This window comes from Crotalus tigris, unplaced genomic scaffold, assembly GCF_016545835.1.
Source record: "Crotalus tigris isolate CLP2741 ecotype Arizona unplaced genomic scaffold, ASM1654583v1 scf7180000017550.10884619, whole genome shotgun sequence".
NCBI lineage: Eukaryota > Metazoa > Chordata > Lepidosauria > Squamata > Viperidae > Crotalus > Crotalus tigris.
The window spans coordinates 9,802,745-9,830,491 of record NW_024096468.1 but is presented as its reverse complement, the minus strand read 5'-3'; the positions used below and the strand labels follow the sequence as shown (position 1 = coordinate 9,830,491).

General features: G+C 38.4%; 1 protein-coding gene and 1 non-coding gene across 2 annotated transcripts in view; both read right to left on the bottom strand.

Annotated features, from left to right (window-relative positions):
- EXT1 (exostosin glycosyltransferase 1) overlaps positions 1–27,747 on the bottom strand; it is a 309,356-nt gene that overhangs the window by 36,004 nt on the left and 245,605 nt on the right. The window contains exons 2-3 of the mRNA XM_039342162.1: positions 12,074–12,167; positions 8,081–8,188 (exon numbers count right to left, since the gene is read on the bottom strand). Coding sequence (XP_039198096.1) covers positions 8,081–8,188; positions 12,074–12,167 — 202 coding nt within the window. The remainder of the gene's footprint in view (positions 1–8,080; positions 8,189–12,073; positions 12,168–27,747) is intronic.
- LOC120307492 lies at positions 14,860–14,968 on the bottom strand. The gene has a single exon (XR_005556567.1). It is a non-coding gene; the product is annotated as a U6 spliceosomal RNA (small nuclear RNA).

Here is a 27,747-nt window from a genome sequence, read left to right as displayed (position 1 = left end):
CTTGGAATATGACCATTCCCAATTATGATGGTGATGTGACCAATTCCTGTAGCGTATTTATGATCTTTGCAGATCTATAAAGTAAAGAAAACTTGAAGTAAGATCACAGGCACAGTCAAGGCTTCACTTAGTAAACAAACAAATTACTGGTCTCAGATATGGTTGCTAAATGAACAACTACCTGTATCTAAGAGAGATGCCAAGTTTCTATGAACTGTGTGACCTGCATAGCAGACAGGAGAAAAAATGATTCCAATTTATTTGATTTGTATATTTTTGTATATTTATCTGATTTGTATATCTTCTTCTATCTATGTGAACATAGGCTCTAAAACAGGAAAAATAAATCCTTCTTGGTATCCCATTGATTGAAAAGGGTGTTATTTCAGTACGGCACCTATTTTCTCATTAGTCTGCTGTGTTCTTCCTAAGCCTTTCAAATGATTCATTTTTCCTGGACTAATTATGCGTAAAGCATCTGCCGATGTTTGCTTTTGATTTGTGCCATTTTGCATTTTCCGCTTACACATTAGATTATACCCAACAAAGGCTCTTTCACTCATACATATTCTCTCATGTTTTTGCCCCCAAAATGCATTCCAATAAAATACTCTTAATTAGAATACATCTGTTCTTTACATAGCATCATGATTTCATAGACAATGGGGACAGTGAGGAAACATCTTAAGGGCAACAATTTTCCTATGCCAAATTGTGTTTTGGCAAGAGATTCATTGAGTTGAAATCTGTAATGGTATGTGAGAATGGCCTTGGGAGACAGGAGGGAAAGCTACAGACTGGAGAACTATTATCCAGATATCTCGGTCCACAGAAGGAGGGAGAACATGGGGTTCATTTTAGAAAGGATATTTCCTAGTTTTCCAGAAAGTAAAAGGAAAGGGTGAGAGAAATACTTTCAGTCTTATATGATTCTGTTAATGTAACCTTACAATAATGATAGAACTAGTACTCCTGGTTGTGTTTCTTGTCTGGACTACTTTGCAGAGTTAACAAAGCCCTTCTGCTCAACACCCGGTTTTGCCTGCATTGCTGAGCAGTATCCCAGTGCTACTTTCAGCAAGCCACAGAGGACTTCCCAAAACAGGAGGCAGACAACATGCTATTTTCATTCACTGGTTTAGCAAGGGCATGAGAAGAAGCCAAGTTGTCCTAAGGAAGCTAGGGTAAGCAACACTGTTTTGCACCTCCAAGAAGAGCATTGCAAAATTTCGTTAGCATTTCCGCTGAAGCAGGAGCCATACTGGCTTTCCCATTATACTTCATGCAAAGGTGGCAACAATTAGCAACTCTGTTGAATGTGGAAGAAGGCCAATATACAATCATTTTAACAATCTGTAAATCTATTATTGAAACTAGGGTCACAAGAAAACTAAAAATGGGAATACGAGACCCACTGTCAAGCTTCCGAAGTAGATCATACAGGAAACATGATCAGATGAGCTAATTCTATTTCGTTGTAGGATGACAGTAACAGAATCTTGCAAGTCTGAAAGTACAAACTCCCACCCCATCCTTTACTGCCAGAAAGCTAGGGAGAGTCCCTTTGGAACCTCATGCTACTTCCATTATCCAGCTGCAGGCTATGGCCTCACTTATATGACCATTCCTTAGGCAGCAGTTCTTCCTCACCCTCCCCAGGGTCTTTCTCACATTACATTGCATGCATCAATGCAAGAAGGCAGCAATTACTCAGACAAGTCAACATTGAAGTGATCGTGTCTTCATTTATTGGTGATGTGAAGATCTTCCTAGACTAAACCAACACTGAACCACTGAAATGTGTGGGCTCTGGCCTGAAAGTGCTTCATAAGGAATATAGTCCTATAACTGTAAGGAGCAAGACTTATCCACTACCTTTATATGGAACCCAGACTCATTCAATGAATGAGATTTGAAGATATGACTGTTTAGAGCCAGTGGTTTTTGTTACACTTCATGGTAAACAATGATTTAGTGGAAAAAAAAATGTAGGTTTTCAGAGCTGCTGTTTACTGGTGAAATGACTTCCGGCTTTAAATATCGGTTTAGAGCAGGAGTTCTCAACCTTGGCAACTTTAAGACTTGTGGACTTCAATCCCCAGAATTCCTCAGTCAGCAAAGCAGGCTGAGGAATTCTGGGAGTTGAAGTCCACAAGTCTTAAAGTTGCCAAGGTTGAGAACTCCTGGTTTAGAGATTCATGAAGGAACATAACTACTTCCCTGCTCTTTTCTTCTTGGTTGACCAAGAAGATTATTTCAAAGGCCTCTGCCTGTACTTTACACACAGCTGCTGAAACAACTGCTGCTGAATCTCAGCTATGGACCAGCTTTGTAAATCAGTCTCAAGTTTGCTTATTTTTGGTTTTTATCTCTTTATGTAACTTTTTATGGCATCTCCTTGTTAATCTCAGTTACCATTAAACTTAGGTTGCTGGGTTCATACAACATAGCAACTGGTGATGAAAAATCTTAACCCATTTCAACATAGTTTTAAAAGAGATTACAGGATTAAGATTTTATTGATTTTTCTCATGACGATCTTTGTCTGGAGATTGTCAGGCAAAAGGTTGTTTTCCCTAATGTTCAAGTCTTTTGGTATCATGATATCCTTATGGATTATTTGACAAATCTAGAAGAAAGATTTCAGTTAGTTTAACTTTCTTAAAACAGAAGCAGTTGAGTGGATGGAGTCCTTTAGATAAAGGATTGAGTCCATTCTGTCTTCATCATTTTTAAGTATCTACATGGAATTAATGAGAAAGAACATCAGGAGATTTAGAGCTATCAATATTCTGGTGGAACCCAAATGTATTTTTCTATATCATGACTACACTTAACAATTACTTAGATCAGGGGTAGGCAACCTTGGCTCTTTTATGACTCATGGACTTCGACTCCAGAAGTCGAATGCTGACTCAGGAATTCTGGGAGTTGAAGTCCATGAGTCATAAAAGAGCCAAGGTTGCCTACCCCTGACTTAGATTGTTAAGAGCCCTGGTGGCGCAGTGGTTAGAATGCAGTACTGCAGGCTACTTCTGCTGACTGCCAGCTGCCAGCAGTTGGGCAGTTCGAGTTTCACCGGCTCAAGGTTGACTCAGACTTCCATGCTTCTGAGGTCAGTAAAATGAGGACCCAGATTGTTGAGGGCAATATGCTCAGAGAAGGCTGTAAAGCACTGTGAAGTGGTATATAAGTCTAAGTGCTATTGCTATTGCTAGATGGCTGATTATAAATTGAAACAGAATCTAGGCACAGAGGTACACATTATAAGGAATCACAATTCTGGAGAAGTTGTGACTCTCCTGGTTTTAAATGGAGTTATACTCCCCTCAAAAGAACAGTCTGAGAAATGCCATTGAATGGTGATCTCCTTCTGGCTTTCTAAAGTGGAGCTAGGACATTCTTTCCTGGATGGAAAATGTCCTTAAAGTGATGAGGGTGGGGCAAACTCCAGGCCCATCAAGCGTAAGACACACCACATAGACTGGTTCTGTCTAGCACAGAATACAGCAGTTGATTGGATTCCATGTATGTGTTTCACTTTGAGAGTGGGAAACTAAATTTCATTTTTGATGTGTGCCATTGTGCCCACAGTATAAAAATGACAATAAAGATTATCTTATCTAAAGGACTGAAAGAAACCACATTTTTTTCTTTTAATGATCCTGTAATCCCTTGCATTGGGATGAAGCCATGGTGACTGAATGGAGCTGAGCGTTTACTGGTCGGATGCCCTTCCTGACGCCTACACATAGCTCACAGCAGATATTTTCTCTTTGCACCAGGAAAGAAATATCTGCTGCTAGCTAGGATTGAACTCACAGCCTCCTGATTGTGAGGCAAGAGCTCCACCTCTAGGCCTCCACACCACTTGAAAGAAACCACATTATAACTGGGCTAAATGCCCGCCAATTTATTTATTTATTTATTTTGCTGAGTGAAATGGAAACTGATGGCCATTATTGTTAAAACTTTATATGGCTTTCTTCCAGACCACTTGAGAACACCTTTTCCATGTAACCTGAGGTTGAGATATTGAATGGAGGCTCAAGGTCTAGCCTAAGTTCTTTAGGATGCATTTCCCATTACACTAGAAACCCAAAATATCCAAAACAGGCTTTGCACGATTAATTTTAACTCTTTTACATTGGAGCTTTTTAATATCTCTGATTTTAAGGTTGGCTTTACATTTTCTTGAAAGAGCGTGATAGCTCTTTACCAAGGTAGGTTTAGCTTAAGAAATAAAATAATTAATTAAATGGTGTGGTCTGAATAGGAAGCTAAATGTCTTCATACTTTAATAAGCCAGGGAATCCACATGATTAACTCTCAGTCCAGGACGGGAAAGACTTAGGTTCAAATCCTGAATTTAAACCTGAAGCTCACTACGTGGTTTTTGACTGAGCATATATTTTACAGGAGTGAGCACCAAGAGGGAGAGATAGGTAGAAGAAAGGTAAGAAATATGGAAATAAAATGCTTTATTATTATGCAGAAAAGATAAATCCCATTTACTGATAAAATTAAAATAGATTAGCTACCTTTTCAAGAGATTACATCATTTCACACATACAATAAACTTTTAACTGTGCAATATTACACATTTGGTCCTAACACCCTATCTTTTCAATGGGAGCTATTCATTACTTAGTCCATTTAGAATTGCAGCTTATGTTTTTTTTAAAAAGTCAGCCTATTTAATTGGTTTTACAATTCTAAGGCGCCCAGCAAAGAAATCTTGTGAATTTATAAATTGGCATGAATGTATGAATTTTCAGGTAGATTTTGGTAACATTTACATTTTAGGCAATTATTTGTTATATGTCCATTGGAGTTGGGGGTGGGCTAATAAATTCAAATAAATAAATAAAAAGTTCTGCATTATGTTTAATTGACTGCATTTCGTTATTTTTCTTCAAATCTTGAGATAAATCTTTTTATCTATCTCTGCATATGAAAAGAACAGTTGGGTGAAAGGGATATCTTTGATATCTTCAAAGTTTGATGGGAAAGTGAAGAGAGGCAAGCTTAGAATACAAGCAGTCCTCAACTTACAACTATCTGTTTAGCGACCATTCAAAATTACAACAGTATTAAGTGACTTATGATCAATCCTCACACATACAGTGGCATCCCAATGGTCACATGATCAAAATTTGGGCACATGTATTTACAATGGTTGAAGTATCCTGGAGGATCACATGACTTGTCATTTGACAACTTCCCAATTGGTTTCCGAAGAGCAAACTTAACGGGGAAAGTTGGCTTGGCTTAATGAGCACAAGGTCACTTAACAACTGCAGTGATTCACTTAACAACCATGGGAAAAAGATCATAAAACAAGTATGACTTGCTTACTTAACAACCACTTCCTTTAGTGATGGAAATTACAGTCACAGCTGGGGTTGTTAGCAGAGGACTGCTTGTGTTTTCTGCAGCCTGTTGACTCACTTACAACACAAACTGGGGCTTCTGTTTTTAATTTCATTTGGCTATTTACTCTTCATCTCTTGGCTTACAAGAGGGGTGCGGGCAAGGATGAGTTGATGCTGACCTGCTATGAATACAAGAGAATTATTAGGACAGGATGATGCCTTAATAGCAGGCCACGGATACCACAACAAGGAAGGAGAAAAGTGATGCTAAAATGACAACAGGGAAAGTGGCTTCAGCCTGTCTGAAGCTGGAGCAGCATGACAGTATGGAGAATATGTAAATAAAAACATCCGAGTGCATCTAAACTGGGAAATGAAAAACTGTAATGCAACAAAAACATTTCCCAAAGCAGACATTTGGGCTTCACGCCAGCTCTTTAAAAACCATTGTTAATAATAGTATAGTAGCTGTTCTAGTAAGGAAGCAGCTGTGAAGATAATCAATTCTGCATTACAGGAAACAACAAAGATCAGAATATTAATGTACTCTTGGGAGGCAGGGGACATTCATAGATATTTGGAATTCTGCACGGCCTTCTTCTCTTACCTTCAGCAGCTAAATATGTTAGGCATGGTGTAGATTTTTATATTTTTGCCAGATTTAAATATATGTTGGTCACACGCCTGGCGGTGCAGCACGTGCCTCGCATGAAAAGGAATTCAGGTTTATTCCTTGAAGTCTCCCATTAAAAGGGTCTCAGAGGCATCTTCCCTCTCCTCCCTCCTCTTCTAACAAATTGGAGAGTAGCTCTGAATCCAGAAACACTCTTTCAGAAAAGAACTGGGCTTAAGCCACAAAATGACTTTCCTTGGATGACAGGTTTTTTTTTTCCCAGTGGTAGAAATACAAGTAGCCCTTGACTTGTCACCAGTTAGAACCAGGATTTCCACTGCTTAGCAACACAGTTGTTGAGTGAGTTGCGCCAAATGTCATGACCTTTTCACCATGGTCGTTAAGCAAATCACTACAGTTGTTAAGTGTATCATGGGGTCCTCAACCTTGGCAACTTTACAGGGATCCTCAACCTTGGCAACTTTAAGACTTTTGGACTTCAACTCCCAGAATTCCTCAGCCAGCAAAGAGGGCTGAGGAATTCTGGGAGTTGAAGTCCACAAGTCTTAAAGTTGCCAAGGTTGAGAATCCATTTTAGTAAATTCAGCTTCTCCTATTGTCTTTGCTTGTCCGAATACTAGGAAAGCGTCAAATGTCGATCACCTGACCCCACAGCATGGTGCAACTTTTGCAAATACAGGCCGGTTGTGCCAAGCGCCCTAATTTTGATCATGTGATCATGGGAATGCTGCAACAGTCATAACCTATCACAAGTTACCTTTTTCATTGTCATTGGAATGGTCGCTAAACAAATGGTTATAACTGGAGGACTACTTATAAGAAAGACCCAATAGCCTCTATTAGTGTAAAAGTAGCGATTTGGGCCATTTCTTTCATTTCTATTTAAGTGTTTAAAAGCATGAGATTAGCTCCAAATTCTTCAAAGGAGATTTGTAAAGGAGAGAACAATATCCCAGAATAATCCAGTAATTTGGTTTTTTTCCCCCACTGGATGCCGAGTCTTTACAAAACGCCAGAATGAAAGGAAGTGAAACAGCCTCTGTTTTTTTTTTCTTCCCAAAAACTATGACAGAGGTTGACTTAAACAAGGGAGTCACTCTTCCCTCTTTATTGCATGCAACAGTCACACCCATCACTCTGCTCTTCATGGAACTAAACCATATAAATTACATTTGCCTTTTCCATTCTGGTGCCTTCCAGCTATAATGTCTATGACTCTTGTTAAAGCAGGGAAGGATTTCCAAACCTTAAGGATATCTAGAAAATATTTGGTAGGGGAAGACAAAAGTTAAGAGAAAGAGAAAAGAGACTGGAAGACTCTCATGCAGAAATAAATGAGGATCTTTTGTACATTTCTACATGTAAACAGGGGGATCTGCATCTCCTGGATTAATATTACACCAGCCAGAATCACTCCTGTGAGATGGGCAGCCATATAAATGTGATCAATCAATCAATCAATCAAATATGAATCAGAACTTAGTTATCTACCAAATGTCGCACTTTTCAAATTTCATGGTTTGACTCGAAGCAACTTAAATCTTCTGTACCGTTGTAAAGGCTCATAAAATACTGCAGATATCTCAACAGTAAAACATGAAGCTTTTAAATATGTATCTTGAGTGCTTTTTAATATTTAGAAGCTAAATTCAGAAAGAACTCAGAATTAGAGATAAACACATGTGAGAATAATATGTAGGTTGCCCCAAACCCTAATTTAGGATGAGAAATATCAGGACTATAAATATTTTGACACTGCAAATCACTTTTGTATGGCAAGAGCTTTCAACTCGAGCTCTTCCACACACCTATATATAAAAAAAATAACAGATGCAGCTACATTTTTAATTAAGACATTTGGAAGCTGGAATGACCTTCATGTCAGAAAGTGAATAATGCTTTATTAAATGAGTTAATATTCACAATGACACAGACAAATCCTGGCTGATAAAAATCTCTTTTATGGCCATGACCTTTTGGATGTATCTTTCCTGAAAGTAGAGAAGATGACTGCTCTTGTCAACAGACTGGATGAAGGCCACTGTTTTCCCGCCATTTGCCCACGCCTTACCTGTAGTAACAATCTCTCATCTCCTATGACGGCAGCTTGATTCCAATTAATCACCTCTGAGAACGGAAGTTCCCATCCATTGCTGAGCATTACAGGAATACAGGCAGCCTGTACAAAAAATATGGGGGTGGACAGTTTCAAAATTAAATTGCAGGAATTGGGCATGCCTAGTTCAATGAGAAGGACTAGTGGGTGACATGATAGCAAGTGTTCCAATATTTAAGGGGCTGCCACAAAAAAGAGGGGATCAACCTATTCTCCAAAGCAAAGGAGAGATGCAACCTACAATTAAGGAGAAATTTCCTGACAGTGAGAACTATTAATTAGTGGAATGATGTGCCTTAGGAAGTTGTGGGGGCTCTATCACTGGATGTTATTATGAAGAGCCTGGACAACCATTTTTCTGCAATGGTATGGGGTCTCCTGCTCAAGCAGGGAGTTGGATTGGAAGACTAGAAGACCTCCAAGTTCCCTTCCAATTCTTATTCTGTTAAGAATAAGAATTTCAATGAACAATTAACAAGCTGTACTTTTCCAGAAAGAGGAGTTTGTAGAAATAACCTTCCACCAGCAAGAATCCTTTGGCAACACATTTTTACACATGCATTAAAAAAAATACAGATGTGATGAGAGTGGTTCAATAGTTCAATAGTGGTTCAATTGATTGGGATATTCTACATAAATAGAGACTGGGATTTTCAACCAATAAAATGTGCCGAAAAGTGGTGTTAGAGATAGATTCTTAGAGCTTCTCTAAGGAAAGAGAATGTAACAACTTTTTGTCCGGACCTCTTTTTGGACCAGAATAAAATACATGGGAATACATTGTCAATGAAAATGAAAATATTCATCACTATTGCAAATGAAAATATGTTAAGAATTAGGGATAGGGTTAGATCAATTGATGCTAGAGATAAATTCTTAGAGGTTCTCTAATGAAAGAGAACATGATGGCTTTTCGTTCAAATCTGTGTGTGGACCACAGTAAAATACACGGGAAAATCTGACTGCAAATTACCATTACCCATTGAAATTAGGGTTAGGGTTAGATTTCCTTGGAGACAGGAGTAAAAACTGAAGTCTGGGATAGATTTGTTAGAAATTCTCTAAGGATAGCGAAGATTACAGCTTTTGTTTGGACTTCTTTGTGGAGCAGAGTAAATTACATGGGAAAATGTGATTGATAATGAAAAGAAAAGTAGTGCTAAGGGTAGGGTAAATGTTAAAGTTAGGGTTAGGTTTGCTTGGAATCAGAGACAAGAACTGATGTTAGAGATATATTCTTAGAGGTTCTCTAAGGAAAGAGCATGTGATAGCTTTTCTTCTGATTTCTTTATGGACTATAGGAAAATGCATAGGAAATTTCCATTGCCAATGGAAATAGAAGTAGGGTAGGAATAGTGTTAGGGTCAGGGCTAGGTCTCCTTTGACTCAGGGCCAAAAACTGATTTTAGGAACAGTTTCTCAGTGATTCTCTAAGGACAGCGATAGTGACATCTCATTTCTTGGACTTCTGTAAGGATTTCAAAGGTGATAGCTTTTCGTTCAGACTTCTTTATGGACTACAGTAAAATCCATGGGAAAATCCTATTGCCAAAGAAAATTAAACTAGGATTAGGATTAGGGGCAAAAACAGATGTTAGGGATAGTGGAAAAAATAAGTGAAATGCATGCTGTGTGAACTGGATAATTCTGCTTCCTATATTTAACTGTGCAATTTTTAGTATCTTTTTTGTAAAATTCTCGTGTCACTGCATTGTCAAACAGAGACTTTATAGCAGCAAGATAATTCTCCAAAACATGTCTTGAATGGAGTGGGTAAATTGTTTTATTTTGCATCATTTTAATTGTGCATTCACTTTGTCCTGCAGCTTCCTTTCCTTGAGAATGTCTAACAAATAGAAATTACCTTTTAAGACTTATTTAGCGTGCAGTGTGAAAAACTAGGTTAATTTTGTAAACCTGTGACTCCATATAAACCTCAAAACCCACATTGACCTGGACTGCTAAAAACTGAAACATGTTTTCCCATTCCACTTCAGTGGAAGTGTAAAAAATTTATAGTGTAAGTCTTCAAATTCACACATCTCAGTTAAAAAAAACAACAAAACATCCAAATCTCTTCGTGGAACTTCATATCTTCTAAATATGTGATAGGTCAATGTTGTTTTCTGGCTCTGAGAGCCAATATATACTAAGTGATATATATTTTCAGTAAAAAATTTCACCATCTTTGCTAATATTTCTATCTCTATTTGTCCAATGGTCTTGGGCAGGGCAACCTTGGCTCTTTTATGACTCGTGGATTTCAACTCCCAGAATTCCTGAGCCAGCCATGCTGAGGGGAAAGGGAGAGGTTTCCAAGCTGAGCTGTGCTGGCTCAGGAATTCTCGGAGTTGAAGTCCACGAGTCATAAAAGGGCCAAGGTTGCCTCCCCCTGATCTAGAACAACCTTTAAGGAAATATAATAGTACCTCTTGATGGTGAGAAACTCCTGTGAGCCTCTGCTAACCTCTCCTGAAGAGGAATGGATGCAGAAAAACGGAAGAATAGAGTTGGAAAGGACTTTAGAGGTCTTCTAGTCCAGTGGTTCCCAACTCTTTTGGCGCCATTGACTGGTTTCATGGAAGACAATTCTTCCAAAGACTTGGGTGTAGGGGAGGTTTCAGGATGATTCAAGCACATTACATTTATTGTGAACTTTATTTCTATTATTATTATATTGTAATATATAATGAAATAATAAAACTCACCATAATGCAGAATCAGTGGGAGCCCTGGGGTTGTTTTTTTTCTGCAACTATTGAGTATATTTAACAAAACTGTTTCATTGATTGGTAATGAAAAGCACACCCTCCTGAAAGTTGGAGGTTTCTGCTACTGGTTGATTTGAAGAACTTCAAAGAGGCTTGTAAAGAGGGAAGGAAGGCAGGAAGGAAGGAAGGCAGGCAGGCAGGCAGGCAGGAAGGAAGGAAGGAAGGAAGGAAGGAAGGAAGGAAGGAAGGAAGGAAGGAAGGATAGTTGCAAAGCGAACTTTTTGGACCCTTAATTCTGTCTTTTTATTTTTCCCTTTCACAAGCCTTTTTTAAGTTCTTCAGAATAACCAGTGGAAACCTCCTTTCAGGAGAGTGCGCTTTTAATCGCCAATCAGTGAAATAGTTATGGTAAATATAGTCAATTACATGCATGGTTTCCTACTCCAGCCCTCACTCCCTCTCCTCACCTAGGCCCTTCCAATTCTCCAATGCTGCTCCAGGAGACACATTCTCTTGGTGGGCGAATCCATACATTCTTCCCTCTCCATGTAGATGTGCGCAAACCTCAGCTCATCCAAAGATCCACCTCCCTTCGTGCATCCATACATCCTCCCTTCTCTGTGCATCCACATATCCTCCCTTCTCCATGTATATCTGTGAAAGCCTGTTTCTATCATGTATGGAGGAGGGAGGGAGGGAGAGAGAGGGAGAGAGAAAAGGAGGAGGAGAAGCAGGTTCCTCTGGCCTCTGGCATTTGGCTTGGGGAAATAACAGTCTCTCACTCACGTGAATTGTCCTGAGTAAGTCGCCTGAGGTAAATTGGCCAGGATGAACAGGCAGAGGTGAGACAGCAACTGTGAATTGTTCCATTCTGGCAGTGGCTGCAAATACCGATGAAGCTTCATTCGCTCACCTGCATCTCACCTCCAGCTGTGAGGCTCATTTCCTAGCAGGCCATGGATCCTTACTGATCCATGGCCTGGGGGTTGGGGACCCCAGTTCTTATCCAGCCTCTTGCTCAAGCAGGAGACTTTATACTATTCTGGACAATTAGCTATCCAATCTCTTTTTTAAATTCTCCAGTGTTGGAGCACCCACAATTTCTGAAGGCAAGTCATTCCACTGAAATATAATCTCTCTTCTCCTCTTCCTTTCCCTACCACGTTAACACCCAGGACAGAATTTTACTTGAGGGGGAAAAAAGTTTAAATAGTACTAAAATGTCTATTGTTTTTACCTGCAGGGCCTCCAAGAACCTGAAGGATCCAAGCCTCCGGCCACGGGGGACCAGACAGAAAGTGGCATTGTGCAGCATTTCACGATAATCATACCTAAGACAAGGGGAAATAAAATAAAATAATACATTAATAATGAATCTCAAAATAATTACACATGAAAATGTAAACATCTGGCAGTAGACATCTGTTGTTAGAATAATTTCTGGACAATTTCATATCTGTAAAGTTGAAGTAAGATTAAGAGAAAAAAAGAGTAAGACAAAATGCATAAATGAGTTTTCTGAGTCCATGTGTTCAAGCAGAGCATATGGTAGGAGGACCTTACAATTGATTCTTATTTAAAAAACTAAGGCAGGTGGGAAATTCATCCATGATCTATGCGATTAAAAAATCCAGAATTTTTTATTCAAAATGTATGGGGATGATGATGACAATGACGATTAACTCCTAGAATTTCTTAGCCAGCATGGCTAACTGGGGAATTCTGGGAATTGAAGTCTAAAAGTGGCCAAAGTTAAGAAACACTGGTCTAAATAGCTTAATCCTGTGATCCTATGAACAACACAGATTAATTTTTAGACACAAAATTGCTAACTTTCTTACTAGGGAATTCTCTGTCTGCACTTGAGAAAACAGTTGAGAATAGAATAAGGAACTCATTGGCACACCAGATCAGGATCAGGATAGTTTTCTTTCAAGATTTGCTTTTCATTGGGAAGAAGATCACCAACTACAGTTATGGATTACACAAGTTTTTAATTGTTTATACAGCAGAGTTCAGTTTAGTTTTAGATCATTGGTTTGGTGAGCTTCTCCATTATCACTTTTAAACTATGAATGTTGGTTTAGCTTTTCATTTGAACCCTACCAATTATGATCAGTTCAATAAATTGAACTGAATCACACAAAATCTTGATATGATCTATGAGAAATAAATCATTTTGTATTTTTTAGGAATAGCACTGTTGTTGGAAAGATTGTAGTTTGAATCCAGGCTTGGTAATAGAAACATTATGAATGGTTATTAATTCCTGCCTGCCTGCCTGCTATCTATCTATCTATCTATCTATCTATCTATCTATCTATCTATCTATCTATCTATCCATCCATCCACCCACCCACCCACCCACCCATCCATCCATCCATCCAATTGATTTTATTTTCAGATATTTGAATAGAGGAAAATAGATAAAAAATATTGGAGACTTATTTTCTCACCAGAACCTGTGATTAATGAATTAATTTAATGCATTCCATAACTGATTTATGTTTTCAGCTGAGATTATATATTGATACAGAAGCTTCACACTCAAGGCATAGATATTTTGTCAACAGAGAAGAAAATATAATATCCAGCAAAAGCCACCAAGATTAATCAGTTAGTAATAAAAATCCTCTTAATCAATTAGGAAAGGACAAAGAATGGAAAGAATGAATCATATTGTGCAGCAATATGTCAGCAAGCATGACTTCAATGAGAAGGAGAAAAAATTCTGGATGTTTATCTGCATTATAACATAAGATTAGCTTAAAGAAAAGGAAAAATTGGCAACAACATAAAGGAACAACGACCAGTGTTCCTGAAAGTTAATGCATTAAGGGACACCTTACTTTCTTTTAAATTCCAACGAACTTTTGCAAATGCTTTTACAAAAAAAAACAAAAAACAAAAAAAAAAAACCAAAAAAAACCCCCACATTAAATCCCTAAAAGTTTCATGCCAGATTCTAGCTAATGGTACTTTTGGCAAACCTTTAATAACTTGGAAACTGCCGACTGTTAAACTGATGTCAAGAAAGCCAAGATTAAATATCTCTTCCTACCGTTCCTCTCTAGCCTGAACACCAATACATTTATTTCTCCAGAGACTTTTGCAAACTGCAAATAGGTGCTACTTTGACAGTTAAAATCATGCAGCAAAATTTACCCAACCCTAATAATCTCATTTAATCATAGCCTGGAGGTACGGATTTATTTTTTAAAAAACATTCTTCTTTTTGTATTGGACGGGGGAAAGAATAGAATATACAGAAATGAAAATTCAGCGCTATTTTTATATTTATTCTCCTTGAAGATACAAAGACAGGTGTGAGCTAATTTTGATAGGACTCATCACTAGGGAAGTTGTACTGGTTTAAACAAGGATGTATAATTTGCATGAAAAAGGGTCCTCGAAATAAGTTAAGACGAACTTCATGAAACCCAATTAAACGAACTTCATGAAACCCAATTAAACATTCCATCTTTCTGTTATGTAAAACTACAAAACATCTAAAAGAAAGAAAGAAAATCTTCTCACTATCTCTTCTGCTACTATCCTTAATCTCAGTCTTTAATTTTTCATTTACGTCTGCCCTAAACAAAATTTCATTCTGAAGTTGATTAGCCAATTGTTACGTTTTCACTAGATTTCCCCAATCAAATCTTTAGTGAGCACGGAAGAACTGGAAAAACTCACTATAGCATCTATTTTGAGACTTACTGCAAAATAATCAGAAAAAGGAAAGACTTTACCTGCTCCTATATACCTTTAGGACTTCAGCACATAAGAACAATCAAAGTGCTACAACTGAATTGTAATTTAAAACATTTGTATGCTGGTTCCAGTTTTAAGAACAAATCTTGAATTTGTTGCCAAACAGGGATAAATGAAAAAATATATAGGGAAGAATAGCATTAACTGCATTTAATTTATCATTTTAATAACATTTAGTTGAAATCAAATTTAGTCCTGTCTCACTCCTTTGCCCTGCATCTCATTTCAGTGTCCTAGGAAAGCTTCTCAAAAGGCAAAATGTTCCACCTGCCAAACCCTACATCATTCTTGCATAGGTGCCAGGCTAATCTGCTCTGTATTGTTCCAATTTTAGCATATAGGCTGCCCAAGCAAGCATAACCTGAGTTTTCCTGTTTTAGCATCAGCCTGATGTCTAGATGCTTGCAATGCTTTGGTAAAAGCATTAAGCTTGGCTGCCCATTTCCACACCTCACTGCAGCCTGTGGTACAAATGTAAGGTAATGTGACTTTGAACTAAGCATGGCTCCTGATGATTACATTGATCAAACCCTTTCTTGGGAGCAGTCCCTGACTTCTTCTAGCATGTGTTCCCACGTGCCATTTCATCCTTCAGCCCTGGGATTCCTGATGATCTTATCCAGGTATTAACTAGGTGAACAAAGCTCCCTATTTTAAAATAATAAAAAAAGCCTTAGCAATCATACCCCTAAAGCAGTGCAAATAGTTTGCAATCATTCTGAAGTGTTAGTGTAGGCTGTCTACTGAAGCTAAACTATGTCATTTTATCATTTCCCAACAAAAGCTCTGTGATAAAATAAAATGACCCACTTTCTACATTATGGAAGTACAGAATTCTGCAACCTGTTAGGTTATGCAAAGGGACAGAACACAATTTTTCTATTATTCTGCAACAGTGATGAGTTTATAGAGCTTCCTTTCATTCTGCTATTTGTGAGGGAGGGACAGAAAAACACGTTTTGGAACCGTAAACACCCCCCCCCAAGCATATTTGCCCACATTCCAATTTCAGTCATAGCTGGAAGGGCTAGGAAATTGTTTACATGGAGGAAAGAAAAAAAAAAGGGGGGGATTCATGTCTAGGAAAACTGTAACCATCTTTTATTCTGTATCATATCCTTTCTATGTGCCCCTATGGAATCACGGCATATGTAGAACCTTATTTGTTTTAAGCAGAATAATAACAATAGTGATTTCTTTGGCTTAGTATGAATAGTGCAATACAGCAGTGCAGTGGTTCTCAACCTTTTTAATGCCGCGACTCCCAACCGGTTGTAAGTCGAGGACTACTCAACCGGTCGTAAGTCAAGGACTACTCAACTGGTGCAGCACTGTTTGCAGAATGGGACTTTTGGCGGGCTCAGCAGGGCAGAGACAGCCTGGACAATTCCTATTGGCTTTGAAAGCCAATAGAATTAGACTCTATTCAAGAGAGTCTATTCTATTGGCTTTCAAAAGCCAATAGAATAAAAGGGAGTAGCACAACTAAGGAAAAGGGGAAAAAATGGCGGACTGCGTTGTTTGGCAACCCCAATGAAATGGTCGTTCGACCCCAAATGGGGTCCCGACCCACAGGTTGAGAACCACTGCAGTAGTGCAATTCAACAGTCCACAGAGTCGAGGAGGAAGAGGAGGAGGAGGAGGAGGAGGAGGAGGAGGTGGAGGAGGAGGACACTACTTCTCAATCACCTTTTTTCTTCCTTATGAATCAAACATCTTTTTCAAGATATACTGCATGGAGAAAACTTTTCCAAGCATCCAAGTATATATTTCTCACCAGGATCTATATGCATTAGTCTTATATCATCCATGTAAAACATACTTAACGTTTGGAAAAGCTATACATTTTAGAAATGGTCATTTCTAGCAGCCATGTAAGGATCTTCCAAATACTGAAAGAAAAAAGTGAAAAACACTTTGTTATTAGCACTTGCACCGTCTCAACTAGAAACTGGTAATTTTAGAACTGTATCTAGGTAAACAATTTAGAACTGGAAATCCTTAACATGTTGGGAAGAACAATGTGATAGTAATCTCCAGTCTGAAGACTCATTCAATTGGGGGAAGAATGTAGCTCAGTGAGGAAACAAAAACCCTTAAGCTCAGATAATATGGAACATTTCCAAGAGAAGAAAAAAAATCATTGTCTCTTTAAAGGTCCTTTTCTCTCTCATTTCCTGGCAAGTTTTGGATGCCACTGAACAAAAGGAGAGGGCGTTTTCTAAACCTATAGAATGCATATTAGTCAGAGATCAATCCAGGCCCTAAATGGAAGGAAGGAAGGAAGGAAGGAAGGAAGGAAGGAAGGAAGGAAGGAAGGAAGGAAGGAAGGAAGACACTTTTTACCTCCATCCCATTTTAGAAGATACAAATTGATTTTTGTGGAAACAGATGAATAGTCTTAGATCCTCATTATCCAAAGTGATTGACAGAGGCCTTTCAGTCTTGAATAGACCCTTCTTACATATAAATTATATGTTCTACTACTTTGATCCTTTAGGAGTCAGGAGCACACACTCAGGAAGAGGAGGACACTTAACAATCCACTGAATTAAAGATCAGAGGGGCATAAACCTGCTCACCTGCATGACTCTTTTCATTTTCATTTTTGCTAAAGATACCAGTGGTTGCAATCTACTCAGTATTTTTTAGCAGTGAAATCATGGAATCTAAGTATCAGCTTGGAGAAGATGATCTAGCCCAGGGCAGGAAACCAGTATTACAGCCATCTCAACAGATGGGAATCTAATTTATGCTTATACATCTTGACTATTGCAATGTACTTACTCTAGGCAAGAAAAACCAATGCATAGGTATAGTATAGGTGGTACCTTGCTCAATAGTAGTAAATGTGAGAGGGATCTCAGAGTCCTAGTGGACAATCACTTAACTATGAGCCAGCAGTGTGCTGCAGCTGCCAAAAAAGCCAACACAGTGCTGGGCTGCATTAACAGAGGGACAGAATCAAGATCACGCAAAGTGTTAATACAATGCCTAAGCACGGGGGAAGCAAAGAGATGAGAAGCCGAAGGAAGGAACGGAGGGAGGGAGGGAGGGAGGAAGGAAGGAAGGGAGGGAGGGAGGAACGGAGGGTGGGAGGGAGGGAGAGAAAAAGGGAGAGAGGAAGGAAGGAACAGAGGAAGGAAAGAACAGGGAGGAAGGAACGAAGGGAGCGAGGAAGGTAGGGAGAGTGGGAGGGAGGAAGGAAGGAACAGGGAAGAAGGAACAGAGGGTGGGAGGGAAGAAGGAAGGAACAGAAGAAGGAAGGGAGGGAGGGAGAGAGGGAGGAACAGAGGGACGAAGGAACGGTGGATGGGAGGGAACAAGGAAGGAACAGAGGAAGGAAGGAACGGAGGAACAGAGGGAGGAAGGAACGGAGGGTGGGAGGAAGGAACAGAGGAAGGAAGGGAGGGAGGGAGGGTGGGAGGGACCATGTCCTGGCGCTCGCCCTGGTCCCACCCTCCTCCATCGGAGACCTCAGATCTGCCTCAATCCTGCCCAGGCAATAATGTTGAGCTGGCCATGCCCATCCCAGCCATGCCCACCCAGTAGGCCACGCCCATCCCAGCCACACCCACCCAGCCCCTAAGGCAACCACAATGCTGATGCAGCCCTCAATGAAATTGATTTTGACACCCCTGCTCTAAAACATTCTTCTTAACTCTTGTGATCAGATCACATGCTAGGAGTCCTTCATCTAAAAATGTAGAGCAGTGGTTAATTATGAACTAGTAATTAAATTAGAAATTCCAAGAGAGAATTCATCTTATATGTGAAGGTTAGTTCTCACACAGTCAGCTGAAAACTGTATGATAGCAGGCTTGGCTGTTACCAAAATAAGACACAGATGGAAATTGATGCTCTGGTGCAAAAGAGAATCTGGCAGTCTTTACATGCTGTGAGAAAGAAAAGCGCAGAAAAAAATAATAATCCCATTTTCACACAGCACTGTCACTAGAATTCTTTTGTTACAGTTTCCCAATTTATTTTTCTGAAATATTTTCAGAAATTCTCAAATTCCTGTAAGATTGCAGACCAAAATTTGCCTGCAGGTGGCAAACCAAAATTTGCCTGACATTAATGTGTTATATTAAAAAAGGAACCACCATTCTTAAAACATATCTATAGGAAGATCCAGCTTTGAAACATGGGGTTATTCATTACAGTAGCCCTCGACTTATGATTATGATTGAGCTCAAAATTTATGTTGCTCAGCGAAACATCTAAGTGAATTTTGCCCATTTTGTGAAATTTCTTGCACAGTTGTTAAGCGAATCACTTCAGTTGTTAAGTTAGTAACATGGTTGTTAAGTGACTCTGACTTCCCCATTGATTTTGGTTGTCAGAAGATCACAAACGGTAGGCACATGATCTCGGAACACTGCAACCGTCATAAACATAAGTCATTTGCCAAGTGTTTGAATTTTGATCATGTGATCATGGGGATGCTGCAACAGTTCTAAGAGTGAAAAAATGGTCATAAATCCATTTTTTTCAGTGCCTTTGTAAGTTTGAATGGTCACTAAACAAACTTTAGTAAGTCGAGAACCACTTGTATAAAAGTAATGAGAGAAAAAGATTGCTTTTATGATCTCATCACAATTATAGATAAACAATTGATGGGCATTTGAATCAAATTATAGTGCCTCTCAGTTGGATAGAAAGGTTAAAATAAGCTTTGTTTAAAATACTCATTGCTTTTCAAGTTACAGATCTACTTAAGAAAGTGAAACATTTAAGTGTTTTGAATCTTTCACTGAAAATATGCACTGGAAACTCAGTTAACTCCCAAATAAATACACTTGACCTCAAGGGGGTTATTATTAGCATGCTTTATGACAGCATCGATAAAAAGCTTTAAATTTTGAGAGTACAGCTTTAGCAGTTAGCACTACAGATTTTCCATGTGAATCAATTATTTCTCCTTAACCAGATAAAACAATGGATGCAGTACCACCTCCGTCCCCCAGCAGGGAGAAAAATGCTTTTTTCAAACAGATTATACTATCTTTTAATTTAGAGTCAAACAAGTAGCTGTGCTATTTGACTGTTGAAATAATAGCATTACAGAATGCTGGTGCTAATTCTGCAACTGGGCCACTGTGCTCCACAGGTGGTGAAGACCCAGGAAGGAATCACATGATAGTTGCTATTTATGCACTTCATGTAAAATGTGGTTTGAGTTCTAGTTTTGGAAGGTTGCCTGTTATATAAAATATAGCCAGCTTAAATATCAGCAAAAAAGAAAAATAAAGGATGCTAATCATGAAAAAAAAATCCTGATAACTACATCTATAACAGTGAAATGTGTTAAGTGAAGGTATAAATGCAGATGTATAAATAATGCTCCTATCTAAAGTAAGATACAACGCAGCTCATCCTACAGAAGAAGGCAATGACCAGCTGACTTGTGCATTTTAACAATCCCACGTTCTTGGTGTTGCTAGTTAATTTTAGAATTTTACAGACAGGTGGTCCTCGACTTAAGACCACAATCGAGTCCAAAGTTTATGTTGTTAAATGAATGTTGTCCTATTTTACAACCTTTCTTGCCACAGTTGTTAAGTGAATCATTGCAGTTGTCAAGGTAGTAACACGGTTGTTAAGTGAATCTGGCTTCCCCAGTGACTTTGCTCATCAGTGGCGAAAGGTGACCCCGGGACACGTCAACTGTCATAAATATGAGCCAGTAGCCAAGTGTCCGGATTTTGATCATGTGACCACGGGGATGCTGCACAAACATGTAAAAAACTATCATGTCACTTTTTTCAGTGCCCAAAAGTGCTTTTCAAAAAGGCAACTAGATTTTCTTGGCTTTTTTCCCTTGAAAATGCTTCATTTCTCACCAAAAAGCCTTTTCAGTTTTGAAGGAGGAAAAAAACAAGAAAACCAAGAAAATTCGATTGCCTCTGGGAATAAAATCTACATATAAAATTACATATAACCTAGAACAATTCACTCCCAAATATTTCCATGTTAACAACAAACAAACTCAGAATTGTAATTTATGAATGAGTTCAATACTTAAGGAAACATAATATACTTCCTCCTCACAGAACTGCTTAAAGTTGTTTGAATATTTAAATGTGAATAATCTTTCACCAAAGTCCCTTTTGTGAAAATCTTAGTAAACAGACACACAAATATCTCATCAGATGTATGGATATGTATATATATAAAAAAGAGATAACAAGTATATAGGAAATTCCATTGGACAAAAATATTTCTCCTGTTGGACAAACATTTCAAATACTCCCAACCTATCTTAGTTCTTCCACATCTAGTGGAAAATGTAAACATTAGTGAGCAATTTTTGAAATATCCTATCCTATTGCCTGTAATTTTTATCCTGAAGGCTGTTCTATTAGAGCTGAACAGAAGTAGAAACCTATACGAGATCTCAAATCTTATATATTGTGTGACTTTGGGACAAAAAAAAAAAAAAGGATCAAATTTGGCTGCAGACAGAAACACATTGTTGAGATCTCAAGCCCACTAAATTTTAACATGTGTTTGCAAAAAAATGTATTCCCAAATATTCTATATCACTTACCACTGATTCTTCTTAATTGTTTGCCTTAGATGTGAACTGGAATTCGGTTATATATACAAGTTACTGAATTTTTATTGGAATTTTTCTCTGGAATAGCTTACAGTTGAATATGAGCGGAAATCAAATCTATCCCCCCTCAAATTACTGATTTAATTTCCTAATGTCATGTGCATACAGTCTCAATAAAATACTCTCATCTAATGAATTCAACAGTTATTTACTTGAGGTAGTTTTCCTGGAAGGATCTGAGTTCCTATCCTTGTGGTACTTACTGTAAAATACAAAGACTATCAAGGCTGGTCCTGGCAGGTATAAAACATTTATTGTAATATAATGCTAAAGAGCTAACTTTCAATCTCCTTCTTACAATCTAAAATACATTAATTATCGAGCATCGGTGTTTATAGATGCAACAGCCAGTGAAGTATACTGAAGGGTGGATCAATTCATGATGCTACATTTATAAAAACTACGTATGCTTCCTTACAAAGGATTCTTTCTGCAACACAGCAGAAGAGTCTCCTTCAACATTGGTTGATTGAATAGTCATGAAGGTTTTATGTTTTATTTACATTAAACCTTAAATCTGTGGAATTGTTAACATACGGAAGTATCTCAGTTATTCTGCTGAGTGTTCATGGTAAGTTACCTGTAATTCTTTTCTCATAGCTGTAGATAAACTGTTGGGGTAAAATAATTTGCATATTAATAATAATAATTTGCATTAACCTACATATGAGATGCATTTAGGTAGCATAACACCACTTTCTGTTTCTGGAGCAGTGAAATTCTAAAATACCAAAAATAGTTATATCTGTAGAAGGAATAAAGCTATGTAACATATTATTATAAAAACTTATTTCGCTGGCTGGAAGAGAAAACTTGTTTCAAAATTAATTGTTATCAATTCTTTAAGCCTTCTACTGCAGCAACAGTAAGTAGAGGATTACCAGATTCTCCCTTTGTCCCTGACAATTCTCTGTCTAACCTGACATTAATTTAAATTTTAAAATAACCATGGAAAACTGGCACATTGCAATGAGCAATTGTAAGCTAACTTGTAGCATTATTATCTTCAGAAATCTCCTAGGCAATTTTAGAAAGATTGAATGAATAGGTTTTGCAGCTCTATGCCTTGTTTTCAAATGAGAAAGGAAGGAAGGAAGGAAGGAAGGAAGGAAGGAAGGAAGGAAGGAAGGAAGGAAGGAAGGAAGGAAGGAAGTCTACAAGACTGAGTACAGAAGTGGTGGTGGGTAGGGACCATCCAGGGAAGCTAGAGAAGATGGTGGGATCACAATCTTTCCAGTTTGTTTCTGACAATCAACCACTGCAAGTCTTTTTTGAGTGTGCCTTTGACCTGCTTCCAAAATTTCATTTCTACCACTAGCCCACAAATATTACTATCTTCTGTATTGGAGTACTGGAACTTGTTGGTTCATTATTTCTGCTGCAAATTACTTGATTTAAGAAAAGCCAAGTGTGATAAGGTTGATAAAGTTCGATTTCGCCTGTGCAACCTCATTCTACGGTATGTTGACCATTATTCCTGTCATATAAATGGCAGAGTCATGATAGCGATTTTTAGGATTGGTACTCAAAAGAAGCAATATGTACTGATTCACAAAATTCTACAATTGATGGAAGATATTCATCTCTGACTCTTTTTCTTAATCATTGGGGCTGTATGTCAATAGCCTTATAATTACCAATAATTTCCTTTCCAATATTGGTGGTAAGACTGTGTATCAGGCTTTTAACACCTCAGAAGTCTCCTCCTGTTCACCTTAGACTGCTCCATCAGCCTTCTCAGAACATCAGCTAGTACAGGGGTCCCCAATCGCCGGGCTGCGGCCCATTTGGAATCAGGTCACACAAGCAGCTGGCAAGTGCTCAACCACATGCAGCTCCACTTGCACGAGCTGTGTGGCTGACCGCACTCACTCACTGCTTGTGGGGAACCATCCCTTCTCCCCCCACCCACCAGTCTGCAAAGTCAGAAAGACTAGAGACCACTGAGATAGTAGATGTCAGACATGCCAAGCCATAACACTTAAGGCAACCCAGATAGATTCTACCTGCCTAAAATAGACCAAGAATCCCTAATCCTGAGGAAATCAAGTGGAGGGAGTACTCAATCCGTGCTTCTAGTAACAGTTTCTTTGCTTTGGAATAGCCTATCCCTTCTGCCATCATTTCAGAAAGCAATTAAAACCAAGCTTTTCCAGTGGGTCTTCAAGGCAGAAGGGACAATAGTACAGAAGCAGCTCAGGGAGATAATTGTTTTATTTAATTTGAAAGCCCCTGCTGTGCTGTACTTATGAATATCTTTTAGTGTGGTCTAGGCAATGTATGTGGCAGGTTTTGCCAGAAGATTTTTCAAATTTACCAGAATTGTAGGAGGAGACAGTATATGCAAATAAATAAATAAATTCTGCCTGATGAAGTTGATGGAAACAGCCTTGCTTGCACTCCTATACCTTACTTCATTCCAGAAGCATCTGTCACACATTTTATTAGCTTTCAGGCTTTTTTCCACAATGATTAAGTGGTGCATGCTTCCAGCTATAAACAAATGGCCCTATTTGTAATCAATTCTAATTTATTCACAGTTTAATTGAAATATCCCTCCTTTTTACCACCCGTAGCTGAGAAAACATACCCAACCTCATCTATCATCCAGGTGTAAACACAGAAATGCTGTGTTGGCACTTCACCATGTTCTTGTAATTTCCATTTACAAGATTGTACAATCCTCCTCCTCCTCTTCTAAACTTCTTGAAATTCCTGATTCTTTACTATTCCACCCATTACAAACAGCTCAATTTGTTAAGACATAACTTACATATTTCCAGGTATTTAACGTTTTCCTCTTCTCACTTCACTGAAAATATGACCACAAATTTAAGAAACTACTCCTCCCCTTCCTCAAATATTGTCTGAGTCACTCCTAAACTAACTTGAACATTGATTTTTTAAAAAAGGATTTCCAGTCATTTTGTTCCAAAATAACCATCATAGAGAGTATTTCTTTTATTCAAAATCAAAGACAGATCCCCAGCAAATAAAGAAAAATCATTTTGCACTAAATAAGCAGATCCATGAACAACCTATTATGGTAGTCTTCCAAAAGTGTAAACGTGGGATTCATTTTTAAACCACAGCACTCTTGAATTTTATCAGTCTAATCCTTTCCATTCGAAACACACATAAAGGACATACGTATTATACAAAATTAAGGGAAACTACACTGAAAATACTGATCAATGATTGAAAGCTGGTTTCAAAGCTGGTCCTACTTCCAATGAACTGTTTCCTTTTTTTAGTTTACCTGCCACAGAATGTCCATATTTTGTAGAATATCTCTAATGGAGCTCCACATACCGAGCATATCTAACTATAAGGCCTACTGCGTGGAACAGAACAGGAATAGAGCTGGAAGGGACCTTGGAGGTCTTCTAGTCCATCCCCCTGCTCAAGCAGGAGAACCTATACCATCTACCCTTTTTGGGTTTTTTAAGGAAAACATCATAATCCACCAGCCAGAGCCTACACTATATAAAATTGTCTATTATTAAAGAATGAGGTACTTCTAAGTATATTGACTTTTGCCAGCCAGCTGCCCAATGTGGCAGTACTGTTCAATATATCCTGTAATGTCAATATCCTTTCTGCAAATCTGCAAGTCTCACTGAAAAACACTCTTTTACCAACAAAGCATCTTGGAGTCATTAAACATTCAACAGCTGAAGTTATTAAATACTGCAGGGCAAAGGACAAATAAAAGTAGACATTCTCAAGAGCAGAGCATGATTCCTGGTGAACACAGCCATCCCGCTTTCTTGAACACACTAACAACACTATCTTCATTAATTTTATTATTAAATTTGTATTCCTCCCATCTCCCTACCAAGTGACTCTACCAAGTGGTATCTTCTCCCAGTCTGTTTTTTCCCCCTAATTTCCTAATCCAGCATAAAACAAAGGCATTTCCTGAAGAAAATCCAGCCAACTACCAGTCATGATTCTGCTTAGCTTACCAAACCAAATGAAAAACTTGGCCCTTTTATGACTTGTGGACTTCAACTCCCAGAATTCCTCTGCCAGGCACGTGGCATAAAAGGGCCAAGTTTGAAGACCCCTGCTATAAAACCTTAAGATTCCCTGGTTAACTAATTTGCAGATAGGAACGGCTTACATCAAGAGTCCAGAAATACTACAGAGAAAGAGTGAATAGAACCCAAACCAAACCCCTTATTTTGTGCCACACAGTATCTTGATGGCTTCTTTTCCATAAAGCATCTTGACTTTTAAATAAGCTTTCAAATCACACTTGGCAGCGAAGCAAAAAGTGAGAACCAGGTTTTGTAGGAAAGTCAAGAACTCAGCTTGTGACAGGGCCACAACTGTCAAGGAATGTTTCTGAGGCCTAATTGGGCTCTCATACCATGACCATTAAATTGGTTGTCTGGATTCATGTTCAATGTCATTTAGGGATCATTTTAAACTCCCACTCCACACCATTGGTAGAAATTTCAAGCTACTTTCCAGTTGGGTTCTAGTTCTCATCAACAGGGGGGGAAAAAGAGTTTGGAAGGTGCAAATACATACTTGGAAAACTTTTTCCCCTCCTTAAAGGGCTAATTGATTTCACAGGTGTTTAATTATCATTTGCTGTGAGATAATACCTTGTAGTGCCATAAAAAATTGATTTAATTTTCGAGTACTTGCAGAATCATTGCCAAAGCCAAGTTAGAGCTAAAGCAAGATAATTATTCTATAAATCAAACACACTGCCTCCTTTCTTTGAATTTTTTAATACTAGGCTATAATGATATCTGATGACCTTGCAACTAACATAAAAAGGATTTTTATGCCAAGCGCTGAGACAGGCATGGGAGAATTTCTCTTTATCCAGTTCATTAGAGTTGGATTAGCCAACCGTAGCTTGTCTGATGCAGACAACCCAAATATACCATGGTATGAACAAAACAGTAGCATACATATACATGATTTTCTGAAGTTCCAAAGGAGGCTACAGAGTCAAAGCAATGAATTCTGAGGGCATGGGGAGAAAGTTTCTTTTATGTCTGGAATAGATTGCATAAAAGACTGACTGTATCCAGAAAAGTTCATTTCAGATATCTGAGTTAGAAGCTTTGCAGAGAGAGATCAAACTCAAAATAACAAGGAATCTCCTGAGGGTGGAATGTGAGCCATCAGTTCAGTGGTTCCCAAACATGAGTAAATGATCAAAACTGGGGTAAAAGTGGGGGTTTTTTGGGGGGGAGTAATGACACACAAGCCCATTGCCCATCACAACAGAGACATTTAAATTGATTTAAATATTGCCATGTCTACTAAAATATATTGGAAAATCTGTCAAAGTGTTCCTGTTAAAACAAAAATAGATGAAATTTGGTAATTTGCTGAAAAGACATATAGATAATTCAGTAATATAATTTTTATAATAGAGGTAGTCCTTCAGTTATGACCCATTCATTTAGAATCATACAATTACAGAGATGGAAGGAATTTGTAATTCAACTCTTTGCCCCTTTATAAAATCCTGGAAAAATGGTTGTCAATTCTTTTCTTGAAAACCTCCATTGATGGAGCACCCACAACTCCAGAAGGCAAGCTGTTCCATTGCTTAATCATTCTCACTATCAGAAAATTCTTTCTTATTTCTAGGTGGGATCTTCCTTTGACAAATGTCCACCTACTGCTTCTTCTTTAGTGACCATTCAAAGTTACGACGGTGCCAAAGGAAGGGACTTACAACCAGTTCTTGAAGTTAGGTAAGACTTTCTGATAAGCAGTTTTGGATGACGAGAGAAAAGGTTTGGAAATCATTACACAGTGGACCAGCCTGCCTTCCAGAGTTATGGAGGCTCCAGCATTGAAGGAAAGATTAGGCAGACATTTGTCTGGGATGTTCGTACGATTCTCTCCTGGTCAGAAGTACTGGACTAGAAGATGTTCAGTATTTATTATCTTATTTCCTTGTAGCTTGCTGCTGGATGGTGGAAAAGATCAGAAAGCATAGGTGCCTGAGAAAGGTGTCTATCATTTCTGACCCCACCACAGCTACTTTGCTTCAGCCCCACCAATCATTTAGCCTACAACAGATTAAGCCCATGGCTTAATCATCATAACCGTGACTAACTTGAATCTTATCTGCCAACATCACCATTTCCTGCTACATGGAGTATTAATGAATAAATAGGGTGAATAAATGATGAATGAATGAATATAAATATGTCACGCACAGGAAACCATGAGCCAGGATAGAATTCAAAAGCACTACGAGTTTATTCCAAGCAATCTTTACACAGAAAAATCTTGTTGTCAAGGATTCTAGGATTTTAATTCCATCATGTGTGAAGGATACCAGGTTGTGCATGGCGGCTTCAGATAGTTGATTTTTATATTACCTGAGAATTGCCCTTTTGGCACCTTGCTTCATCAGGTAACTTTCATTAGAGAGCATGGCATAAAACTCTCCATGCCAAGAGATTCATCTCCCTACTGATGGGGCCAAAGTTGGCATGGCAAAATAATCAAGATCTATTTCTTTTAACTAA